Here is a 19,481-nt window from a genome sequence, read left to right as displayed (position 1 = left end):
TTCGCCTATACCTTCTGGTGCGATCGTTTCTTGTCATGCTGCTTTAGTGCTAACTTTCATTGGCTAACTTTCTCAATGAAAGCAGCTCCAAACGAAATATTTATTCAGTAACTTGCATCTAAGCAAAACCAGGCTATAAATACGCAGTATCGTAGCTATAGTCATTTGATTTCGTTGCTCTTGACAGAAGCTGCGACATTTCCTATTTTTTGCCCCTGTGCCTCTCGCAATCGCTGTTCAGAGGGCAGAGATATTCGATCAAACCAACGAGACACGACTGTCATAAACCACCTGCCCGAAATTAATTTGTCTCAAATGCCGTCAATTTTATTGCTCGTAACTATTGTCAATCACGTATCAAGCAATCCAATGTCTTTTTTTGCTGGTTCCTATTTGAATATGGGAGCCATGCGTTGCTATATACCACGCCCAAAAACGTGGAGGCGCAGCTTTTTTTGCATCTACGCAGTGGGCCTTCACCATGCAGTATATTGAGCGACTAGTGAACTGTTGCTATCACTGCGCTAATTAGGGGCGCAACGTGCGGTAGTCCCCCCCCCCCCCAAAAAAAGATAAAAGGTTCTGTTCGCTTATTTCTTTCAGCTCATTGGGTGCAGATGATTACGACTCACTCAAACCACATATACAACGCCTCGACTAAGATAATAGTGCTTGATAATGCGACGGACATCGTGGATCTGCTCATGGACACCAGCGCTATATACCGCGGCGATTCTCGGCTCCTCGTAGCTTGGAGCGTTTTACACCGGCTTCTTTCCCTGTCCCACGGTGCGGAGATTATCCGGGCGTCTACGGCACTGTATCCCAGAGATCCAGACCCCGTCCATGCGTACTGTTACAATGTACTTCTCAGCAGCATGGAACTGGCCATCACAAAGAAATACATCGGAAAATGTAAGTGATAATTTTTCTCTCTTGTTACAATATTCGAAGGCTAAAGGGCATGTTAAAGGCATGCCGTGTTAGACTTGTTCATGCATCGCTTTTGCACTTAGACCTCAGAGTCAGAGAGGCAGGGAGGATTATTTCTTTAGTACGACACGTCTCCGGCTAGTCGATCGCCAAGTTTCCTAATCAGGCTACATGTATATCCACGGTTTTCACATTTTAGGCAGGTTAGTTTTCAAAAAGATTCATTATGAATCTCCCCGCAGGGGGGCGTCTGCAACTTGCAGGCGTTTGTGAGTGGCGACATCACGGGTTCCCGAGCGTCCGCAGGGACATCACCGCAAAGGGATGATGGTGAACAGTGCATCACCACGGACCCGAGCACCCGCACATAGCCGTGCGTGGCATCGCCGTGTCCGGGAAAAGGGGATCCTGGTGGTTGAGCAGATGCCGAGCGTTTGGACCCTTAAGGCCCCTCGGCGGAGGCAACACATCACTTAGGCCCCAGCTTCCTGCAGACGGCACCTCCGGCCTGACCCGACCGGGAGGAATCGGCAGTCGCCTTTTTCTATCCTCCCCTCTGTCTTTCACTTTCCTATCTCTGTCTCACAACTCTCCCATATTCTACTCACTTCTTGGTTTTTCCTTTTATCCTGGCGGCGAGGGTTAACCTTGTGTGATCAACTACCCTGAGTTGTGTCATATTTGGTTATAGTTGAGGAGTAAAGATGGCGTGGACAGGACTTGCTTTCAAGTTCCTGTCCCGTCCCCTTGTTGGACTCCGTAGTGGGTGGCTGGCACCATGACCAAAAAACTAACTTTTTTTATGGCTCTCCCCTTATCTGAACCTGATCGCTCTCTAAAAAGAGGGCGGAACGAAGCAGCTGATTTTTTCTCAAAAAAGAGACAAACATTTTCAAAGTTCCACGTAATCCCCAGTAAAAGTGATAGAATACAGGCAAGAATAATATCCCCATTCCTTGTGTCAAAATGCTTAACCGATACCTTGGGCCCTGGCTACAATGTCTCAAAAATGTCCAGCGGCGACTTACTTCTTGAACTGCTCGGCAGCGTCCAGTGTTCCAAACACTTAAACATTGCGTCTATAGGGGACATCTCTGTCTCTGTAACCCTCCACCGATCTCTAAACACAGCCCGAAGTGCAGTCTCTGAATCTGACTTTATCCATCTCACAGAAGCTGAAATGTTTGAAGGGCTCACCGACCAGAATGTAATCGACGTTCACCGAATCAAGATACGCAGGTATAAAAAAGAAATAGATACCAAGCACATATTCGTCACATTTAAGACTAGTACCTTGCCCGAAGCGTTCGAATTTGGATACTTGAAAGTCAACGTCAGACATTATATACCCAATCCCCGCCGATGTTTCAACTGTAAAAGGTTTGGCCACGGCTCACAAAGTTGCCGCGGACGCAAAACCTGCGCGAAATGCGCTTCAAGAGACCACCAATGTGACGCTGCACTGCGCTACGCAAATTGCGAAGGAGGCCATGCACCGTACTCCAGGGCATGTCCGTCCTGGAAAAAAGAAAAAGAAATAATTACCATAAAGACAAAAGAAAACATTTCATTCAAAGAAGCAAGGAGGCGTTTTGCGCTTACCAACACATTCTCTTTCACAGCAAAACCCAACTTCGCTGATGTGGTGCGCGGGGGCATAGCACCACACAGCACTACGACACCTGCCGAGGCCGCTTCCACAGAGCCGATGGCAGGGCCATCCACGCCCCAGGCAAGGACAGCGAAGGATGCTCTGCCACCCTCAAAGCAGGGAGCGCCGGTCCATGGGTCGGCATCCCGCAGTACCTCCTCCCGTCGGGAGAGGCCTGGAACTAATACAACCGCGGCCCCTCCGCGGTCCTCCAGCACCTCGGTTGAGGTGATGGATACAACACCCACTCCGCCTCCATTACAGAGGCAGAGCAGCTTTCTTGAGCGGAAAAAGACAGGCCCCTCATAACGGACCCACCACATAAGTAAACCCTGCTTCCTCTCAAAAATATTGCTATTGCTTTTATAATTCAGTGGAATTGCAGAGGACTTATGCCGATTCACAGTGACATAACACATATTTTAAGGTCACTGTTACCCACAGTTTTATGTCTTCAGGAGACCAGTCTTGGTCCACAACATGTGCATATCAAAACGACTCTCGGTAGGCGTCGCGATTGTTGTTCAACGCGGCGTCCCTGCTCAAGAAATCAAGATAAAACAAAACTTTAGGCGGTAGCTGTCAGCGTTGTCAGCTACAAAACACTAACAATCTTTTCCGTGTACATTCCTCTACGCTTTACTTCAAGAGCCCATGACCTACAAGAACTGATAGATGGACTTCCAGAGCCATATCTGGATGTTGGGAATTTTAACGCTCACTCCCCTTTTTGGGTAAGCGAGCGCTGCGACTCTAGCGGGGAAAACAACCGAAGATTTTATTCTTACAAACAATATATGTATTTTAAACACATAAAAGGCCACATACTGCTCTCCAACCTCGGGCAATATGAGCTGTTTATATTTATCTTTTAGTTCTCTATCTGTTTTTAACGATTTTAAATGGGACGTTATCGACAACCTATAAGGCATCGATCACCTTCCTTTATTAATCAGTTTGACATCTGCGCCAGAAATCATCCCATCTAAACCGCGATGTTGGAAGCTGCATTTAGCAGACTGGGAAATTTTTACAGCACAAGCCAATTTGGAAGATATAGTTTTAGAAAACCTCACCATCGACGAGATAAACGAAATGTTCGCGAATTGTGTAATTAATGCTGCACACTTAGCTATTCCTCAGTCTTCAGGAGTGGTGCGGCAAAAACACAGTGTGGTGGACAAAGAAATGCAAGGAAGCAAAAAAACAACAAAATAGAGCTTGATGCAAATTTCGCAGGTGCCCTACACATGAGAACCTCGTACGTTTTAAAAAGGCAACAGCAAAAGCTCGGTACGTCTGTCGCAGTGCCGAGAAAGCTTCATGGCAGAGTTACATTTTATCTATAAGCTCTCAAATAACATCAAAGAAAATGTGGGAACACGTTCGGAAATTAAATGGCAACTTCTCACCATTCACGATTCCTCTTTTGACAATACCTGGCATGCCAACAAGCATAGGGGAACAGGCAGACATTTTGGGGGAACACTTCGCTTCAGTTTCTAGTTCATCTCACTATACGCAGTCCTTCCTGAAATACAAAAGTATTGCCGAAAAAAAAGACTTGCTCTGCTGCTGCTCTGCTGCTGCTCTGCTGCTGCTCTGCTGCTGCTCTGCTGCTGCTGCTGCTCTGCTGCTGCTGCCAACAAGTGGAGGTGCAAACCAACAATACAACGATTTAACCACTCTCCAAGAAATCAATGTTGTACTGTCTGCCGGCGAAAAAACTGCTCCAGGACCCGACCATATACACTCTCAAATGCTTGCCCATCTTTTCCAGCCTGCCGTTGAGGCACTCTTGAATTTCTTTAACAAAATATTCACAAAACAAAAATACCTAAAGAGTGGAAGAAAGCCGTCATTGCTATAGGCCGATAGCCCTAACAAGTTTTCTCGCGAAATCTTTCGAAAGTGTCCTTAATATAAGATTAACATTTGTCCTTGAATCCCGCGAACTTCTTGATGTCCATCAATGCAGTTATAAAAAGGGATGCTCAACAACAGACCATTTAGTTCGCCTCGAAAATACAATAAGAGAAGCTTTTATACACAAACAGCACTGTCTTGCCGTTTTCTTCGATATGGAGAAAGCGTATGATACAACCTGGATGTTTGGGATCCTCCGCGTCCTAGCAGACCTAGGTATCCGCGGTAGGATGTTAAACTGCCTCACTGACTTCATTTCAGACCGTTCATTTCAAGTACGCCTGGGATCAACCCTGTCCAGGTGCTTCGTTCAAGAGAACGGGGTTCCTTAGGGGTGTATTTTAAGCACGACATTGTTTATTATAAAAATGAATTCGATAAGTAAAATAATCCCAAAGTCCATCCTGTATTGAGTGTGCGTGGACGATCTTCAAAGAGCCTGCACATCCTCAAACGTAGCAACATGCGAGAGACAAATACAGTTGACAATGAATAAACTAGTGACATGGGAAGATCAGAATGGTTTCCAGTTCTCCACACATAAAACAGTAGCCATCCTTTTATCGCGGAAACGAGGCATAAAAGCCGACGCATTTATACATCTGAACGGAACACAGGTACCCTTCAAAAATGAGCATAAATTTCTAGGGATAACTTTTGACAAAAAAACTCAACTTCCCGCCTCATGTAAACGCACTGAAGAAGAAAGCCTCCCGATCCCTAAATATACTCAAAGTACTGTCACGTAAACGTTGGGGTGCTGACAGAACATGTCTTTTACAAATTTATCGCTCAGTGGTGCGCTCCACCATGGACTATGGATTTATTGTTTATGGGCAGCGATAACTTCGTACCTGAAACGACTAGATCAAATACATAATTTAGGTTTGCGTCCTCCCTCTTGTGCTTACAGAACGCCACCCATAAATAGTCTATATGTAGAAATCAACGAACCGTCACTTACCGATAGAAGAACCATGCTCACATGTTCATACATTTTAAAAATCCGTTCACTGCCCAAACACCTTTGTTACCCAATAGTCACAAAGTGCCCATCTACAACACTGTTTAACAACAAACCGCTCACCGCTGTGCCAAAACCTCGGCGTACTGGATACATTACCTGACATTGCTCGGAGACGAGATCCACTGCCTCCATGGTACAATTTTCCTGCAATCTGTGTTCTCACTCTTACGCAGTTCCATAAAAAAAAAACTCCGCAGCAACATAAAGTACAAGAAGTCCTTTCACTCGTACAAAAATACAGAAGTTTTACGCAGTTTTATACATATGGTTCAAAAACAGACGTTTACGTAGGGAGCGCAGTGGTACGAGAGAAGTCGGAGAAAACAGTACGACTTCCACAGTGCTCATACATCTTCACTGCAGAATGTTACGCAGTCTGGGCGGCCGTAGAAAAAAATAGAAAACAAGAACCTTACCAACAGTATTATTTGCACAGACTCCCTCAGTATACTTAGAGCTTTGCACTCCGGAAATGCAGTCACCCCGATTCTTGGTGACATCATACACAAGACGCCAAAACAGCCACAGCTCGAGGACAAAACATAAAATTCTGCTGGGTTCCCAGTCATGTTGGAATAAGAGGCAACGAGAGGGCGGATTTCTGCGCTGCTAAAGCTCGTGGCAAGGAAATAAAGTAAATATACTTCTTAAGGGTTGCATAAACTTAGTACAGTGTAAATTGAAAGAAAAATGGCAGTCGGAATGGAACGGCGAAGAGAGTAATAAACTACACTTGGTAAAGCCAGTTTTAGGTGAATTTAAATCATGCGTGCACCAGGAGCGTTTTAAGGAAGTGATTTTATGCCGTCTCCGGATAGGTCACACGCACCTTGCACACAACTTCCTGCTAACAAAACAAGACAAACCTATTTCCAAATGCGAAGATATATCTTACGGTTAATCACATTTTATTTTCATGTGTGCAACTGAAAACACTAAGAAAAAAGTATTTTGCTCAATTTTATAATGAATGCATTCCTTTTCATCCAGCGCTGTTCTTAAGTGATAATGTCATTGTTAACATACATTCCGTTTTAAGCTTTTAAAAAGAAGCAGGGGTACTTGAATACTGTAAACCTTGAACCACTGGTTTGCTTTAGTACAGGATGCACCTCAGCCACTTTCTCATTCCTGAGATGAAGGCTGAGGCTTTTTATTTCATTGGATGAGAACCTCAGGGTCCTTGCCCAGCCTAGAATCGCTGCTGAGGCTACCTGACCTGCTCTGCGGCTTTTACCATTACCTATTTCCAGATTTCTTCTTCCCTGTTATTACAAGGCAGTTCAATATTTTTAGGCTATCTACACCATCGAAAATTTTTCATATTCCTTAACATTCTACAGACAGCCAATTGTATACCTTGAGCTTGACGCATGGTGGCCCTAGCTGCCTATGTTCCATAAAACCCAACACAACAAAACACACACTCATTATGAGTCACATTAAGATTCACAATTTCTGCCATGAGAAATACTTTGAACAAGGCGACGTGATAATATTATGCAAATAGTGCGCTACATTGTCTCACCGCTGAATGGAAGGCAAAAGCATCAGCTAAATCATTCTCCCGGTGAGTTCTTCTAGAAAACCAGTGACGGTGCTAAATTGTCAAGCGATTTGATTTTCTTTTTTGTGTGGAACATTCCGCAGCAGTAGCTAGCATGAATCCTCGTTCGCACTTGAAATAAATATGCTGCGATATGGACAAACAGTTAGGCTTTATGTTTCTTGTTCTTATTATGGTGGTTTCAATAGAAAAAAGAAACGCCGACCAATGGTTAGGGTCAAATGAATACATACGTTTCGAGATGTGACGCCTGGGTCGCTGAAATCAGCTCCCTGAATAATACCCGTGCAGAAAAAAAATGAGCAAGGGCCAAGAGATCAGTACTAGTGCGCTACCCAGCGTTTCGACAGACATTTACCACTAATCCCCCCCCCCCCCCATCGTTATAATGTGCTCTCCTGCCTTGCATTATATATCATCTTTTACCCCAGACTCCGTGAGTCGCAGAGCTCTCTTGAATGTCTTCCAGAAAGTCAGAACTTTTTCCTTGTAGCAGAACATGACCGCCACCCTGAGATCAACCTCAGCCGTCATCGCCCTTCTGTTTTCGCATGTCTTCGTGCTTGTTTACGCTCAGATTTTTTTCTTCTTGTAACTATGATGTGCTATAGTGCGTCACATATAACTGATCAGGACACCGAGCTTTTCTTTACCGTTCGTATGATTGTTAAGTCGAAGTGCTGCTTTCTAAAGCTGGTCAGCTGAACACTGAAATTAGGAAAAAAAATCCAGGAAAGAGCTGCTATTAGTGGTACACATTGGCCATCAGATCATGTAGAACAATGGTCAAAAATATGCAGTCTATGAAGCGAGTGATCATTGCCAACCTCGAGCCGCTCAGGGGAGCTCTTCCAGAAAAAAAACTAAAGAGTCAGTACTCGCTGTTCGTGGACATGGGAGAAAACTGGAGCCCCGGTTCATCTCCGTACACCTCCCTGGAGGAGTAAAACTCTAGTTTGGGCGAGTTGGTTCATGTTGAAAGAAAAACCGGTAATGGCGCAAGAAACGGGGACCTTGTGTGCCTTCTGTGTCCCCGTCTCTTGCGCCATTACCAGTTTTTCTCCCTGGAGGCTCGTGCCTTTTTCACATAATCTGAGCACGCGAATTGGATATGCACGGAGCGGTTACTTGGAAAAGCTTATTCCACATTTCTTTAATTAAATAAACAAAACTATTAACGGTAAAGAACTATACTAGCTGAGCGCTTATTTCTGTTTCTGTTCATGCGGACGTCTCCTCCCCTCTTCATGACACCCCTGCCATTTGCCAACGGATACGCCGCCGCTTCGCAGACGTCCCGGTTTCTACGCTGGTGTCGGCCAAACGAATGTTGCAGAACATTATTGACGCCCTTAAACGCAAACTAGAGGCCGCTGCTTGGTTCAAGGACCCCCTCAAGACCCTGGCTTTGCGAAAAACCAGAAACCTTCGCCGCGTCCTGGGATTCCCGAAGCAGTACTACAACAAGTCCGAGGTGGAAGCGCTCTTTGGTGAGCATCGAACAATCAAGTCAAACGTGCGCAAGGACTCTGTGATGGCTTTTTATAAGATCACTGCTGAACAAGTTACACGACTTTATACTTCGAGAAAGTGATTCACTGAATCGCCTCTTTACTGATGCACAATCATGGAGAAAATTTACGGGATGCGATTAGCGAGCAAAAATAAATTCCGGCGTACCTTAACAGGGCCACAGGTCAGTAAAAGTTAGCGTTTGGAGCACGTATGCTCCCTCACTATTTTTTGCTTTTAATTAGCCTCCTTAGGCCGACCTCACAGAAATAATTCTGTTTTTCAGTGAGCTCCCATCCCGTAAACTTTAGCCATGACTGTACGCTTTCACTGATTCATCATATCGTCATAATCAGCATGACTACCTCCCATGTCTGTCCAATTCACCCACCTAACACTCTGCCGCCCCCGCCTATAATTTTTTCTTTCCATAGCTCTGCGTGTTGTCCTTAACTTAAGCTGAACTCTTTTTGTTAGCCTCCACGTTTCTGCCCCGTAGGTGAGTACCGGGAAGATAAAAGTTTTGTATACGTTTCTCTTGAAGGATACCGGTAAACTGACATTCGTGTTATGAGAGAACATGCCTTATACGCTCTATACAATTCTCATTCTTCTAGTTATTTCCCTCTCATTATCTGTATCAGCGGCTACTATCTGCCCTAAGTTTTTACCACTTCTAGCACCTCGCTACCAATTGTGAACTGCTGTTTCCTGATTAGGCCGTTAGGTTTCATTGATTAGTCCCGGACTATTCTAACTGATCTTTTTTATTACCAATGCGCGTCGGTCGCTCAAAGAGGTTTGAAATTTCAGGGCATCGATAAGCTGATTATAAGAGCGCAGTGCAGTGCGGTACGGCTGCCACCGTCACAATTAACACCGTCGTCCAGCGCAAACGTTGACTAATCATTCACGCCACTTGGTTTTAAATTTGGTAACAGAGCTATTTCTGCAAAAAAAAAAGTGGTTTGCATGCAATCCAGAAGCGCATTTTTTACACACAAATTCAGAGAATTGTGCTAAATCTCCAACTGATTGTTTGTTTGATTGACTGAGACATTCATTCAGTCGTCATCCTTTTCTGGGCACGTATGCAGTGGACTTCCCGGACGTGGGCGCAGATTTCGTGACGGCCTTTCTCAAGATGAAGCAACTGCTGGCGTATCGCAAGTTGACAGGGGAATACACCGAAATCTTCAATATTTCAGTGCCCAACGCTAAATACGACTTTGACAAAAACCTCATCAGGGTCCATGCTGGCCTCCTCCATCCGCCCTTCTTCACGCTCGGCGGTCCGGCCGCGATGAACTACGGAGCCGTCGGCCAGGTACGCACGCTGTCCACCTGCCCGGAGGGCAACAGCTACGTCCAACATGAAAAGTGGACGAACGTGTTATATAAGCCATTTTGAGGGAAATTAACACAGACGTAATTAACGATGCGACTCAGATATTGAGCCTGCTTCCCCCTATTTCTTAAGTGCACTTCATTTTCTCACCACGGCTGCGTGCAAGGTCATACTTATAACAGAACGTGTGGCTTTTGTGTACACCCTGCACACTCTTTAATATTAAACAGGAGTGCAATATTTTTTTCATCCGGAGCGGTATTTGGTCATTTCGAAGTACGGAAGGAATTAAATAACACGTTACTGATTCGTTCTGGATCTTATTACGGGCACATAATGAGTTGAACTGCTCACTAATGTGAGCCGCCATGTTTTTACTTTTTTAAGTAAATCAATTAAACTGATGTATTTAAGCACAGCTGCTTTACCAACCTTTTTAATTGCAAAAGGCGAACACACATGAATGGGCACGAAATAATTACAACTAAACCAAAAACCTTATCTGTCTCGACTTTACAGCTCATGCGCGTTGCGTAAGAAGATATATGAAATTTTTTCAGGTATCCACGGAAAGACATTTAAAGTAAGACATGTTGTTGGGCTAGTCGGTTCAGTGAATGCAAAAAAAGAAACTGCGCGAAGACGACGAGACAAGAAGAGACACAAAGACGCACACAGAAAGCGCTTTCTGTGTGCGCCTTTGTGCCTCTTCACCCATGGTCTTCGCGCTGTTTTTTCGTCAGGCAGATAGACTGACATCACTTTAAGAAAGCTGAATTAACGCGCACAGATTTCACGTAGATGGACCCAGGGCGCGGATTACGGAACTCCCTACGATGCAAAAAACGGAGAGCGCACAGCGCTTGCCGCCGCACCGACAAAGCGCTCGTCCGTACGCCTCGCAGTTCGCCGGCAAGTCCGCCGCACAACGACTTCACTTTCTCCTTATCCAGTCGAAATAAGCGACGGTACAGCTCGTCCGGCAAGTCATACGCGTCCTCGTACACCGTCCTTCGTCGTTGCTGGCGTCGACGTTGCCGCCTCCGCCACCAATAGATAGCAGACCCCGCCGCCACCATTTTCCCTCTAAAACTCTGTAAATTGACCCTTCGCGCTCGCAAAAAAACTCTAAAACCGCAGGCATAATTAGATGTGCAACGTCATGTGTTTTTTCTCGTCCGTGACGCCATTGCAACTTCCCGTGACGCAACTTTTCAAAATGGCGCCGGCGACCAATAGGAGCGGGCATTTTAGAGCGCCCTCAATTGTAGAGCGGTCGGAGCGAGTTCCGTAATCCGGGCCCAGGTCACTGAGAAAGCTTTTCGAGCTACAGATACAAAATATTTCTTTGGCGTTAAGATGGTCCATGCCTAGAACTAAGAAATGTATTTCAATAATTTTGAATGACAACGAAAAGCGAAACTTTCGCTTAGATCCCAAGATGATATGGAAGCGTTTTACTCTTAAGCACATCAGAACTTTCCGCCTCAGGTGTCATTATGTGTACGAGAAGCGGAAAATAGTGCCCAAGAAAATATGCACAAGTAAAAATGAGTCCGACGCAAAGGAAAAATGACTATTTTCGGCCGCCACGATGCCTCAGTAAGATGGGTCAGTAGCTGCTGACCCAAAAAACGGGGGTTCGACCCCGGCCGTGGCGGTCGAATTTTGATGGAGGCGAACTTCTAGAGGTCCGTGTACTGTACGATGTCAATACACGTTAAAGAACCCCCGGTGGTCTATTGGATTGAAAAACGTTTATTATCAGCATTGAGCCCTAGTGGGCACTATACTAAATGGCTTCTATCCCATGGCTCTCAGCGACCTTGTGAGCCCACTCAGTTTGGTTTGGTTTTGGGGGTTTAACGTCCCATATGACTCGGGCTATGAGGGACGCCGTAGAGAAGGGCTCCGGCAGGGCATTTACCAGATCGGCGCATCTACAGCAACGATCGGCTACACGTGCGGGGAGAGGGTTTTTTTTTAACGTTAAATGATATCGCACAGTACACGGGTCTCCGGAATTTTGCCTCCATAAAATCTCGACCACCGCGGCCGGGATCGAACCCGCGTCTTTCAGGCCTGCAGTCGAGCGCCATAGCCACCGCGGCGGCTGAGCCAACTCAGTGGCCCGGACTACGTCAACGGGTCTGAGCTGGCCAGTATAGCCTCCCACCGCTCTGGAGGAGCGACTGGTAGTAGGTCCCCCGGTGGCGGCACCTTTTTGCAGCTAGAATGTGGTCGTATCCGGCAATCTCGCCGCATTCTTTGCAAGTCGGATTGTAATGCGTTGGATACATCAGTGCTAGTCTCGACGGGGTAAAGAAGGCTCGCGTCTGGAGCCGACGCCACGTTACCTCCCATGGCTTTTGTCGAGCTTTTTTCCTGGTGGATGATAGATCATCCTTTCCAGCTTGAACTGATTGTTGTAGTGGTGAAAGGATATCAATGCATCTCTCGTGAAATTTGGGGACTCAGCCCGTCTTACTGCTCGGCTGACGTAACCTAGAGCTATACCGTGAGCCAGCTCGTTTCCCCTGTTCACCGACTGTGCTGGCACCCGTATTAGTTCCACCTCTCTTTGGTCGCCGTCTTGATGTCTTACGATTCGTTCTGCCTCCTGGGAGATCATATCCGGAGCACCTCTACGGCACCTCTTACTCTTATTCTTCTTTAATTCCCACCTTCTTCCCTTCTCTTACGGCGTGGTTCGGGTGTCCACCCAGTTATGTGATACAATTACCGCGCCATTTCGTCTCCTTAGAAAGCCATTTTTCATTTTCTGACGATTTTGCGTGGTTAGGCCAAACGCAAATTAGGTGAGCTAGCACTTCCTTTTCATTTTGGTTTCACTTCGAAGCTTTGTTTTCAAGCTCAAGCAGACAAAGATCGGCAAAATCGATCTCTGGGCACCTTAGTGCTAGCGCAGTGAAACTAGAGTGAACACTTAAGCTCCGCCTAAAGGTATGGCGCAAGAGCGTTCATGGGTCAATGCCCATATATGCGGATTTGGTCGTTGTCTACTTTACGTTCATCTGACAGTCCTTTTACCGCGTCTGGCGCAGTGGTGCAGAGGCCAAGGTATGCGCCACGGCCTTGTGATGGCAGTTGCTGCCACCGGTGTGGCTTGTGAGACTTAGGTTGCTTTTCCCGAGCGACATTTTGCGACCGGTCTCTTAACTCCCACCTGCGAAGGTGGGGAGTTTGCTCCCAATCCGGTGGGCAGGTTGCTGGCGTCGCAAAGTCACGTGATCTATGTGGTCCACGTGGGTTGCTTTTTATAGATTGTAGTGAATTTTTCTCTCACTGCCAACGCCGCCAACGACGACGCCACCTTTTCTGCGGTATGGGACCCTTAGCACTGCCGCGTTAAAAGGGGCTGGGAGTGGGGGGGGGGGGGGGATTTCAAGAGAGCCAAAGAGGTGTTTGAAGGGAACGTGGGGTGTTGTAGTGAAACACTACAGGCCTAGAGGTGTCAGAAAGATGAGGCTAGAAATGCGGTTATCAACCGTTTAGCTCCTTACCGCAGAGCGAAGGCGATTTAATCAGAGGGGGTGTTTTCTATTCTGAGCAGTTTATAAAAACTAGTTAGAGCTGGCGAAATGGATGCAGCTCTTCGGAAAACGAGATCTCTTAAAGAATAAGACTTTTAAAAAATTGTAATTGAATACAGCATTTAATTTGCAATATATCGGTAGTCTTTCTTGTAATACTGAAGCGACTGGAATGTTCTATGCTTCCATTTTTTTTTAACTGAATATGGTTTTTCACTCGGTCAAATGTTAATTACCGCCTTTAGGCAGCATACCGTACTTAGGTCATGCATAGTAGATGTAAATCGTCTTACTCGCGCAAAGAATTTTTGTCAGACGACAATTTAATAACTTTTTTTCCTGACTTCAAGCAGAGTTCATCCTTCCCTGATATCATCGTGAGCTGAACAATGATATTTGCAGTTCCTCGGGCACGAGGTCATGCACGCCTTCGACGTCCTTGGTATCACTGAAGACCACCGGGGTAATAAGATCACAAAGAACGTGACGAACACGATGGTGGAATACGAAAGAAGGGTCCTATGTCTTCGACGCTCGTATCAAAAGGTAAGTACAGTTCTCGTGCCTAGTTGCTGTGCCAGCCGCGTAAGCTAAGCACAGTGCCTCAAAGATACAGCTTGAGGATATAATTGGATCAGTCTTGTACACGTTACAGAAAATAAGTAACCGATTACAATCGCAATTACTCCATCTGAAATATAACTTATTACAGTTGTCAATTACCACCCCAGAAAAGCAACTAAATAATTACAGAACAGTAACTGATTACTACTGAGGTAATTTTTTTCATTTTCACTTGCATGGTCATCGATGTCAAAGCATCGATGGCAAATTCGTTCACCTAATTAGTGCTTGTTATCCAAGCGCATTTATTTCCAGAATTTGTAAAAGCCTGCGCCACAAAATAGCAGACAGAAATGCGAAGCACCAAGCAGAACAGCCAGGTTATTTCGTATTTCCACGGGCGCAATATTAAGAAGACGGGAAACAGATACCCATTGAACGTGGGTTTCTCTGCCCTGTACAAGCTTGACATGGTCTTTGCAATGCTTGGTGATCAAAAGCACGAATCATGCTCTGGGAAGCACGTCACCAAGTACACAAATTACAGAAGCAAACTTATCTATCAGTTACCTGCAAACGTGTTTACAATGGGCAAGCGGTAAGATGCTGTAAAGATGGCGCCTATGAACACAACTTGAACGTAAAAGATACATCCGGCGGTTTCTTCTCATAGCATTGTAACAGCTATGGTTGCAAACCGATCCTCGACGAAGCCAAGTATCTTGCATACGCCAGAGGCAAATTGGAGCAAGAGATTATCCAAGCATTTTTATTTCTAGAGCTGCGATTTCTGAACGGACACCTGTAGACTGTTCCTTTTTTGTGGAAGGTGATTCCTGCAGTCTTTTCTGCTAGTTTTGTATGTCTTGATTAGACTTTGACTGGGGTCGCTTCTTTTTTCATTTTTGTCGCTGTTTTGCTACGAATGGTTTTAACTGTCTACACTGGTTCCGTGTTTTCGCCTTCTTTCTTTTTCTCTTTTGACCAGCTTGGGTAATGGATATACCATTCTGCGTTTATAAACAATGGTTTGTTGTTTTTTAATCCAGGTTATAAGCTGATTTTTTGTTGACTTTCCTGCTTTTTGCTGTGTATAAGTGTGAAACGTGCTGTTAGCAAGCAATGACTGCACGGAGAAATATCGGGTTTATCGCATACTCGTGTGATAGATATTGTGCATGAGTGATGGTTTTACCTATAAAATGTGCCCCTTTGAAGCTTAATGAATCAGTTAGTAATCAGCGCCCATCTTGTTCTTCTCACTGCCCACGCAGTCTTCGCGCTATTTCTAACGGTTCAAGTAAATAGCAGTTTTTTATTACAATCAATTAGCGACGTACTGCAAGAAGCATCCATAGATGGCACCAGCTACACCAGGAATGAATACCGCGGAAAGCGCAACACGTCAGGCAGCAATGCGCCCCTTCGTGAGCGACCGAACTACTTGTCGCAATCACATCGTCACTGGCGCTTCGCCCGGTAGCCTTTTTTGCACAGAAGTAATTGAATACCAGTAATATGCTACAGAAAAACGGTAATCCAATTACGCTAAACGTTACCACGTGAAAAAATTAATCAATTTATTTCAAATTTAACACAAAAATGCAATTATTTACAAGTAATCGATTACAAGTAATCAATTGCGTACAACTCATAATTGCAAACAATGTCTCAAGGTGATTTTCATTACGCAAAAAAACTCACTATGATACCATAACGAAAAAACTTGCGTCATGTTTTGAGAGCTCAATTTCGCATCATTGTAATTATATTCTTAGCCATAAGAGAAGCATCATTTTGTTGTAGGCACTAGACAGACTCTGTGAGTAGCCGAGACACAGGTTGGCTGCGCTCTTGTGTGACGCCTGGTGCAAGGCTTGCTGTGGTGCTTCTCGCTGCTCAAGCTCATGCTAGTGTTCGATCGCCTTGCTGGATGAGTAATCCTGTTCTCCAACTTAACGGGCTGTCAGAAGTAACGCGGTTTCAACATTGAGCCTACCCGGGCTCATTCACATCACAAAAGATTCACGCCGCACAAAAAAGACTAAGACAGACATACGACACATGACAAAGCGCCGTACTTCAACTAGTTTATTTTCACGCGAAGCATCTGTATAGTGCAGCGCAAAAGCGCGCGCAGAAAAACACAAGCGTAGAGTTGACACAGCGGGTCCCTCCCTGATAACGACGATGAACTACGTGCAGCACTAGGCAACTTCACAAAACTAAACACAAACACATTTAGTATACTCGTGAAAGGGTAGCCTTGGAGCAATTGATAATGTGTCGTTATGCCCAAGAAATGACACCTTGTCACTGAAAGTACTTAAGGCGTGCGGGCGCAATTTCCTTTAAGCTTTGCTATTTCCCCGGTCTCAATTTTCCTTGTGGTCTTTTCTGCACACCTGCGCAGAACTGTGCTCTGCTCAAGTGAAGGACCTTGTTCCTTGCACTAACTGCAGTCACGGCAATGTATGCCTAGGTGTCGAGAGGCAACCGTGTCGTTGTAGTTGCGCTCCCTGAGCCTCTCAGTCAGACATCTGCTTGTCTGGTCAACGTTGACACGTAAGCTCACGTTTAATGTGTCACACCTAGCAGAAAAATGTCTGATGCACTTAAGATGTTTTGGTCTGTCCGAATGTTGGAAGGGTGGCATGATATAGAAGTGCAAGATGCCGGGCTAGTTGGTAATCCATGATGAAAAAACAGCGCAAGGAACGAGACGAAAACAGCGCCCGTGTCTGTGTCTTTTTCCTTCGTGTTTTCGTCTCGTTCCTTGCGCTGTTTTTTCATCATGGCATGATATACTTCGCATTATTATGTTTATGTGACCGTGATAAAGGGGGAAACTGCGTGTCATCCGCTGTATTTTATCTACTTTGTCCATTAGATAAATCCGGTGCGGTGGCCCTACGATATTTCATACTCAAGTATTTGATAAACGGCGGCTTTACATGCCGTTAATTTTACATGAGACAGGGCTGTAGTCTCTTTTCGACGCAAGAAATCAAGCTGCCTGAATGCGTTTGCACGTGTATTATCAATGTAAGCGCCCGTCTTTGCGTGGACGAGAAGGTCACACCCAGTCAAGTTGTAGGCAGCAACTTTTGGCCCTGAAGACGGTCCAGTATTCTGGTAAATAAAGAATTTAATTGAACTGAATTGAATTGCGTTCAGCTTAAGAAATATTTAAGTGTCGGAACATGTTACAGCTGTGCCTGCTAGATTATGTATGAATATGTCCGTCATATTCTTATGAGAAAAGCTGAAGCTTGTGGTTTTGCTGATATCGAACCTCATTTAGCATTTTTCGCACCAATTTGCAACGCTATTTAATGACAGGTTTAGTGTTATTTGAGAGCCCAGGGACCGAAGAGTACTATTTGTCTCTGGACGATGAAATAAGAACATGTTTATTGAGGAAGGAAACATGTTTATCTGGACTTGTTGGCATATCTTCAGCAGAAGTAACTCAGCGGTAGCATTATTCCCAGCGTGACTTGGAATATGAATGGACCCCGCCTCTTCCAGGGCGCAACAAATGTACAATGGCCGCTCTGCTTGAACGCCCATACACAGGATATCGTCCAAACTCTGATGACCTTGGGCTAGCAGCTAAGAGCAGCGTATCATTATCGCGTGGCCTGGTGGTTTAGCGCTTTTCAACGGGGCAGTTACTTGTAGGGTCAACCTATAGTCAAACTGCCTACAACATCTAAACAGTGTGTGTGTCTGCTCCTTCTTTAGAGCCAGTGGTGCCATGGGCACTGCGTTGATGCTCCAAATAAATATATCATATTTGGGTCTCACATCGAGAACGATGGCTTTAATCCTTACGAACCATGACGGATCTAATCTGCGCGTAATCTGCGCGTGCAGGCGGAGTCTGAAGACCGAGCAAGGTCTTTAAGCCACGAAATAGACTCGGAAGGTCTCGCTGACTACGCGGGCTTGCTGCTGGCGTTTTATGCGTTCTTCCATCTCCCTGCCAGCAACCGCTCAGCGAGGGTTCCAGGCGTCAGGCTCAATGCGCTGCAGACTTTCTTTGTCGCGCACTGTTTAAAATGGTGCCAAGAAGACAAATTTAGCAGGGTTCGATCACGCAAGAGCCTATACTGGAACCTACGATCCCGATGCATCGTGCCATTGCAAAATATGCCCCAGTTCGCCTATGCGTTCTCTTGCAAGGCAAGTTACATGAATCCCAGAAGGAAGTGTCCCTTTTGGTAGAGCGGCTGAGTAGGCGAGATAAAAACTTTTTTTGTGCAATATTTTCATGCACGGTGATCATTTCCTTGTGTCTGATTTAACCTCGGTTTTTTGTTGACACTTGCATCCTTTCCCTTTTAATTGAATGTAATGCTGTTTGGCCTGCATCTTCCCTTCCGGTTTTACAAGCAATTGTAAGGTTTACTGTTTCATATTTTTGAAGCGTCATCGTTTTCAACCCGATTGTTTATAGCATTTTCTACTAAGCGTTTGTTTTGCATTTGTAGTTTTGAATGTCTCCAGAAACGCACGCTGGTCAAGCCTTATATCAAACGCTTTGTCAGGGTTCCCATCATTGTTTAGCTCTGATGAAGCGCTCAATGTCGCCTGTTTTTCCATGCCAATTGTCTAATCACCCTAATGAAGAATGCCAATACATGGCTCGAAGAATTATCGACGTGGTTGCAGCATAGCCAGTTACGACTCAATACAGACAAAACCAACTACATTATCTTTCGGGCTAAAAATAAGGCGATTGACACTAAACTTAAACTAGTCTTCGAGGGGCAAACATTAAACCGTGTTAGCGCTCAGAAATTTCTGGGTGTACATTTCCACGAAAACTTGAACTGGACACACCACATAAACTATTTGACTATGGACCTCGCGAAAACTATTGGAATGCTAAATAGATTTAAGTTTATGCTCCCAGCGTGGTTCAAACGCCAGCTTTATTATACCATGATTAATTCAAGACTGCAATACTGCATACTAGTTTGGGGCACCACTACCACTGGTAATTTGGAACGTCTTCATATTCTTCAAAAGAAATGCATCCGATTCATAAAAAATGCAGCGTTGCGAGAACACACAGCTCCACTGTTCGTAAAAAATGAAATACTTGCAATTACAAGTATATTTCGACAGCGCTTGGCACTGAACATATTCACTCACATAAAAAGTAACCTAAATTTATTTCTTGGGAAGTACCGACGTCAAGAATGCGGCTATAGCTTTAGGGCAAATTCATTTGTTAAGAAAAAAGTCAGAACTTCCTATGGTACACAATCGTTAGACTACCAGATTCCTGTCCTTTTAAATTTGTTTTCAGAGCTTATTGACATCGCAGTGAATGTACAGTCACCGTATACTTATAAAGCACGGATAAAAAAAGTACTCCTGGTAGAAAA

The 19,481-nt window shown here is 45.0% G+C and overlaps 1 protein-coding gene across 1 annotated transcript in view; it reads left to right on the top strand.

Moving 5' to 3' along the window:
• LOC144094880 (neprilysin-1-like) overlaps positions 1 to 18,353 on the top strand; it is a 79,631-nt gene extending 61,278 nt beyond the window's left edge. The window contains exons 8-12 of the mRNA XM_077628754.1: positions 604 to 915; positions 8,397 to 8,594; positions 9,714 to 9,943; positions 13,921 to 14,064; positions 17,962 to 18,353. Coding sequence (XP_077484880.1) covers positions 604 to 915; positions 8,397 to 8,594; positions 9,714 to 9,943; positions 13,921 to 14,064; positions 17,962 to 18,312 — 1,235 coding nt within the window. The 3' untranslated portion in view covers positions 18,313 to 18,353. The remainder of the gene's footprint in view (positions 1 to 603; positions 916 to 8,396; positions 8,595 to 9,713; positions 9,944 to 13,920; positions 14,065 to 17,961) is intronic.
• The last annotated feature ends 1,128 nt before the right edge of the window (positions 18,354 to 19,481 follow it).

Source organism: Amblyomma americanum, chromosome 6 (genome assembly GCF_052857255.1).
Source record: "Amblyomma americanum isolate KBUSLIRL-KWMA chromosome 6, ASM5285725v1, whole genome shotgun sequence".
Classification (NCBI taxonomy): domain Eukaryota; kingdom Metazoa; phylum Arthropoda; class Arachnida; order Ixodida; family Ixodidae; genus Amblyomma; species Amblyomma americanum.
The sequence above is the reverse complement of the archived record's forward strand: the minus strand, read 5'-3'. Positions and strand labels throughout refer to the sequence as shown.